Raw genomic sequence first — 6,505 nt, forward strand, 5'->3', positions numbered from 1 at the left:
TTTCTTTCTTTCTTTCTTTCTTTCTTTCTTTCTTTCTTTCTTTCTTTTCTTTTCTTTCTTTCTTCTCTCTCTTTGTATTGTGCAGTTTTTTCCAATTTATTAATTCCAGCCCTGAGTTTGATTACTTCCTGCTACCCATTCCTCTTAGGTTTTTTTCTTCTTCTTAGCAATGCCTTCATTGTATCCATTAAGTTTAGGTATATTGTTCATTGAACTTGAGGAAGTGTTTAATTTCTTTATTTCTTCCCTGACCCAGTGGTCACTGAGTAGAGAGTTGTTCTGTTTCCCCGAGTGTGTAGGCTTTTTGTTGTTTCTGTTGTTGTTGAGGACCAGCTTTAATCTGTGGTGACCTGACAAAATACAAGGTGTTATTTCAGTTTTCTTGTATCGGTTGAGGCTTGCTTTGTGACCGACTCTATCGTCAATTTTTAAAGAAGGTTCTGTGAGGTGCTGAGAAGAAGGAATGTTCTTTTGTATTTGGGCCAATAGTTCCGTAGATACCTGTTAGATCCATCTGATTCATGACATCTGTTAGTTTCACTATTTCTCTGTTTAGTGTCTGTCTCGATGACCTGTCTGTTGCTGAGAGTGGGGTGTTGATGTCTCCCATTACTAATGTTGGGGCTCGATGTGTGATTTAAGCATTAATAACGTTTCTTTTACAAATGTGGGTGCCCTTGTATTTGAGGCACAGAAGTTCAGAATTGTGATGGGATCTTGGTGGATTATTCTTTTAATGAGCATGAAGTGTTCCCATCTCTCTTGATTAATTTTGGTTGAAAGTCTATTATACTATATATTAGAATGTCTACCCCAGCATGCTCCTTGGGTCTATTTGCTTGGAAAACCTTTTCCCAGCCCATTTCATTACTTTGAGGTCATGCCTCTCTTTGCTGCTATGTTGAGTTTCTTGTATGTGGCAGAATAATGGATCCTGTTTTCACATCCATTCTGTTAGCCTGTGTCATTTTATTGAAGAATTGAGTCCATTGATGTAGAGAGCTATTAGTGACCAATGATTGTTAGTTCCTGTTATTTTGATATTGCTGGTGGTAGAGTATTTGTGTGCTTGTGGTCTTTTAGTTCCACTGAGGTGGAATTAAGTTTTTCCTGTATTTTCTTGGGTGCAGTTAATCTTCTTGGGTTGAAGTTTTCCCTGAAATATCTTCTGTACAGCTGAGTTTGTGCATTGATTTCATTTAAATTTGGTTTTATTATGGAAAACCTTGTTTTCTTTTGCTGAGTATAGTAATCTAGGCTGACATCTGTTGTCTCTTAGAGTCTGCAATACATATACCCAGGCTCTTCTGGCTTTTAGAGTCTCTGATGAGAAGTCAGGTATAATTCAGATAAGTCTGCCTTTGTATGTGACTTGGCCTTTTCCCCTTGAAGCTTTAATATTCTTTCCTTGTTCTGTACATTTAGTGTTCTGAATATTATGTGGCAGGAGGATTTTCTTTCTGGTTTAATCCATTTGGTATTCTGTAAGCCTCTTGTAGTTTATAAGTATCTCTTTAAGTTGGGAAAATTTTCTTGTATGATTTTGTTGAAAATATTTTTTGGCCCTTGGAGCTGAGAATATTCCTTTTCTTCTATTCCTATTATTCTTAGGGTTCATCTTTTCATGGTGTGTCTGATTTCTTGGATGTTTTGTGCCAGGAAATTTTTGGATATAACATCTTCTTTGACTGATGTATCAATTTCTTCAATTGTATCTTCTATGCCTGAGAGTGTCTCCTCTATCTCTTGTATTCTGTTAGTGATGCTTATGTTTGTATTTCCTGTTCTCTTCTCTAAGTTTTCCCTCTATGGGATTCCCTTAGTTTGTGTTTTCTTTACTTTTCTATTTTCATTTTCAGGTCTTGGCCCATTTTATTCATTTCTTTCACCTGTTTGATTGTATTTTCCTGCATTTCTATAAGGGGTTTATTTGTTTCTTCTTTAAAGCCCTCTATCTGTTTGATTTTATTTTCCTTGATTTTTTTCTTAAGTGATTTAATCGTTTCATCTTTGAAGATTTCTATCATCTTCATAAGAATATATATCATGTCATTTTCTTGTGTTTCAGTGTGTTACGGTATCCAGGGCTTGTTGTAGTAGGATAGCTCTTTTCTGGTGGTGCCATTTTGCCCTAGATTGTTGTGGTTGTGTGCTTACACTGACCTTTGGCCATCTGGTTACCCCTGGTGTTGGCTGGTTGTTCCTGGCGCCTGATGGACTTCCCCAGAAGGTGAGAAGAGCCCTGGGCCAGAGGCTACATATTCCTGGACACTGGCAGCCCTCCTCAGGATGAAGGGTAGGGCTGTGGGCTGGAGACTGGATCTCAGGGTTAGCCCACAGCTCTCCTCTGCTGCCTGTGTTCTAGTTGGAGCCACAGGCAGGAGAATGTGGTGAGTGTGAGGGTCTAACCTGGATGACTCTGAGATATGGCAGGTCCTCAGGAAGTTGGGTAAAGGGGGGAGGGTAGAAGCCGGAGGCTGGGTGATCCTGGAAACCAGGAGCCCTCCTCAGGAAGGATAGCAAAGCTGGTGGCCTGGAGGCTGCGGAATCCTGGAGCCCAGGAGCCCTCCTCAGTAAGGTGAATAGTCCCAGCTTTCTCTGGGGAAACATGGATGCAGGCGTTTTACAGCCAGCAACAGGACCTCACAGTTATCCTTCTGCTTCCCAGAAACCATGTGCTGCAGGCCCCAGCACCCCGAGACTCCCTCATCGCGTCTTTTTAGCACTCAAGAAGTAAAAAGGCATGGAATGACATATAAAGTTTCACGTCAATGATGTCCAGGTAACTAACCTGTCACACAAAGTGGAATTTCCCATCTGTTGCTTTTTCCTGCTTTGTCTCCCATATCCTCCCACTCCTTACCTTGTACTTTTCAGCAGCCTCTTCAATGAGAACTGTGTGGTGACCACGGTGATCCTGAGATCTCTCACAAAGCCAGCAGATGGCTGTCATGTCATTCTCACAGAAGAGCTGGAGCTTCTCTCCATGTTGTTCACAGACATTCACCGTCTGCTCCTCCTCAGGAATAGATTTAAACCCTTTGAGACTCTCCACTATATTGGCTGCATGTCGATTGGGCCTCAGATTCCCAAACAGGTAACTAACTCGGCACACAGGGCAGCTGCCCTCCCCTTCTTTGCCTGTGCTGGACTCATAGTTCAGTGTGATGCAGGCTCGGCAGAAGCTGTGACCACAGTCTGCACTCACAGGTTCCTTCAGGAGCTCCAGACAGATGGAACAGGTCACCTCCTCCTTTATCTTCGCCAGGACTGATGAGGCCATAGTTGCTGTGATCCTGCTTCTGCCTGTCCTGATTTCTCACACTTCTGCACGTCTGCCTGCATGATTAAGAAGATAAAATGGGGCCAAGTAAGGAAATGGAGGATCAGAATGAACACCGTGCAGAGATCAAGGAAGAAACACAATGATACAGTAAAAGAACAAAGGAAGAAATATGGAAAGAGAGAGGTTTAGTGACAGCAAAATAGCACTTTGTCTTTCCTTCAAGTACTCTACTCTTAGTTCATTCCAAATGACAAATTTCAGACACAAGATAGCTCTTCTCCTTTTATGGAAGAGCAGAAATAAAGTGTTTCCTTTCAACAGCCTTGAAACAGGCTTGTGTAAACCATCCTTACCTTTCTTTCCCAGGCCACCATCGTCACCAAACTACTCATGCTTCTGGCACTCTACTTCCTGTTTTATCAGCAGTAGTCAGTGTGACACGCTCTGATCCTCCCCTTACAACTTCCTTACCAGAAAGAGCTGGTGCTGACCTGGGGTATAAACAGTCCCTTCTCCTGATGCACACATGCATTGACTTTTCTGACTGACATTAATAAATGACTCCATATGTGATTGTTCACATGGCCAAGTTAGTTCTGCACTGACAGTATGAGACGGTCACTTTGGAGGGTATTTGTCTCCAAAAAACTGAAGGGAATGAAAATCATCCCTCTGGAGTGTTTTTCATATGTGCCTGCTCTAACCTAGAGAGGTCACTCAATAAGAAAGAGGTGGCCGCCAGGACACAACTGAGAGGCAGAATGATGGGAGTATGGAATTATGTCCTCAGCCACTTGGGGTTCTGAGGAATCTTGTGTTTGTAAAGGCTGAGATTTTTTTTTCTTGGTCTAGAAGTTTGGCCAGAGCATTAATGAGAGACTCCAGGAATGTATGCCAGCAAGATAAAAGAAGTGACAGATGGAAGCACACATCTCACGACATTCCATTCAGTACTCCAGAGGCTTTATGAGGGAAACCTATTGAGACTATATTACATAAAGAAACACTGTCTCAAGTAAAGAACTTATTAGTTGGCCTCAGGGAAGTAGGAAAAGAACAATGAACTAAAGTAAAACTTTCAGAAGTGAAGAGAATGTAGATGAGAACAGAAAAACATCAAGTAGAACAGAAAGACCCTAGAAAAATGTAATGAACCAATTGAGTTCTCTCTCTCTCTCTCTCTCTCTCTCTCTTCCTGTTTTTCATTTTGGGAACAGGGTTTCACTACACAGCGTTGGCTGTTGTTGAAGTCTCTACGTAGTCCAGGCTGGCCTAGAACTTGTCTTGTCTCTGTCTTCTGAGTATTGGAATTAAAGGCATGTGCTGTCTTCAAAACAATATGTAAGAAAATAAACAAAACCAACAGATTCATACCCACACTATCTCCAAAAAAGAAAAAAAGGAGAATAACTCAAGCAAATTAAAAAATGAGAGTAGAGACACAATAAAAAGGCACCATTAGAGGCTATTATGAACAACTATAACCAACTCATTATATAGCTTAGAGGAAATACAAATGTTAGCTAATGCAACTTTAGCAAAAACGACCTAGGAAGAAATCAAAATCTCAAACAGATCAGATACAAAAAAGAGGGTTCAAAGTAATACTAAAAACATTTCAACACAGAATCTACCACACTTTTAACACATTAATTTCGGTTCTTCTTAAACTTTTCCAAAAATATCACAGGAACACATATTCAAGGCATATTCTATTAGGCCAGGATCATTGCCTACCACTGACTTATGAACAGGAGCAAATTGCTAGGAGGGTGAAAACCCACAAAATTAACAGGGACACGGGAAGGTCTGTTGTTTTCTTCTGAGTGCCTAGATGAGCTTGGGTAAGCCAAGCTATCCCTGATCAATCTGGCTTCTCCTGTGAGTCTCAAGCTCTTTATCATTAGATGTTTTTTTTTTTTAACATCAATCAAGAATCTATAATTCTCATTATTTACAGGTAGAAAAGGGCAGCATCAGCGATTGACCATGTCACTCCAGTGACTCGGGGTTAAGGGTATGGGCTGACTAAGGAGCTGAAGACTAGCCTGGACAACACAAAAGGTATCGTTATCTCCAAGAAACCTGAGAAAAGCTGTCACTTCTGGGAAAATGTTCAGCTATGTGACTCTCGAATTCTCATAGTCCTTACTTTTCCCATCTTCAAATACCCCATCTCCTTCTCTGTTGCGTTGAACCACTGGCTTGAAAGGTACCCTACCACTGAGCTTAGTCATCAACATTTTAAAAAATGTCTTATGACTGAGTTTTATTGAGTTGCCTATAATGGCCATCAACTTACGGTCCTCCTACCCCCTGTGTAGGTGGAACTTCAAGCTGGGCTGAAGTCCACTTTAGTTTGGAAGAAATGTCTCTAGGGAAAGAAAATAACTGCAGTCATTCCCTGGCTTGGAGCCACCAACCAGGGTCAGTGACTAAATAGCAGGCTAACAAACTCTAGTACTGAACAGAAAAAGCCTCCAGGACCCCTAGAGCAGTGGCTCGCAACCTTCCTAATGCTGCAGCCATTTAATACAGTTCCTCATACTGTGATGGCCCCAACCACACAATTGTGCTTGTTGCTACTTTATGAGTATATACTGTATAAGTATAATTTTTCTGCTGTTGTGAATCATAATGCAAATAACTGATATGCAGAATATCTGATTTGCCACCCTTGTGAAAGGGTCATTCAAATCCCAAAGGGATCACAACCCATAGGTTGAGAAACACTGCCCTAGATATGCGGAAACACCATATTGTCACACAAACCGCAATAAAGAGCAGAGGCTCTGACTTAGCTAACAGACCTCTGGATCTCTTTGACAAACTACAACTCAAATTTACAGATTATGAAATGGCAGGAGGGGACTGGGTCTGGATGAAAGCCACCTCCAAATCAGCGCTTTCTCCAGGCAGCCCCTCCCTTATTCTCCTCCATCTGCATTTTTAGCCAGAGGTCGCCAGCCCCTCCCCCTCGGTTCCCTTTGAAGACAAGGAACTCATACAAGTAAAATCAGTGTTTTCCTTCCAAAGTCCTCCATACTCTTCCCCCTAAAATTGCTCATCCCACGGTCAGACACAGGAAAGTTGTAAATCACGGAGAATTAACTCACCAAACCAGAACTTCAAGGTATTTTCGACTCCTAGCTAGAGAAAGGAAAGTCTGGGCACTGGAAATGAAAGAGAAACTACAGCTCTACAGACCAATGAGGTACC

General features: G+C 41.6%; 1 protein-coding gene and 1 long non-coding RNA gene across 3 annotated transcripts in view; one reads left to right on the plus strand and one right to left on the minus strand.

Annotated features, from left to right (window-relative positions):
• Positions 1-3,304, minus strand: part of LOC129688754 (tripartite motif-containing protein 30A-like) — a 16,831-nt gene extending 13,527 nt beyond the window's left edge. Inside the window, exon 1 of the mRNA XM_055623715.1 lies at positions 2,864-3,304. Within this exon, the coding sequence (XP_055479690.1) occupies positions 2,864-3,283 (420 nt within the window). The 5' untranslated portion in view covers positions 3,284-3,304. The remainder of the gene's footprint in view (positions 1-2,863) is intronic.
• Positions 1-3,835, plus strand: part of LOC129688755 (uncharacterized) — a 21,505-nt gene extending 17,670 nt beyond the window's left edge. The window contains exons 5-6 of one of the 2 annotated variants that reach the window (XR_008721981.1): positions 2,669-3,097; positions 3,211-3,835. This is a non-coding gene — a long non-coding RNA (uncharacterized LOC129688755). Of the gene's footprint in view, positions 1-2,668; positions 3,098-3,210 lie in introns of those variants that run through there. The other variant, XR_008721982.1, reaches the window with a different exon arrangement.
• Positions 3,836-6,505: the final 2,670 nt, after the last annotated feature.

Source organism: Psammomys obesus, unplaced genomic scaffold, assembly GCF_907164565.1.
Source record: "Psammomys obesus unplaced genomic scaffold, mPsaObe1.curated_primary_1811, whole genome shotgun sequence".
Lineage (NCBI taxonomy): Eukaryota > Metazoa > Chordata > Mammalia > Rodentia > Muridae > Psammomys > Psammomys obesus.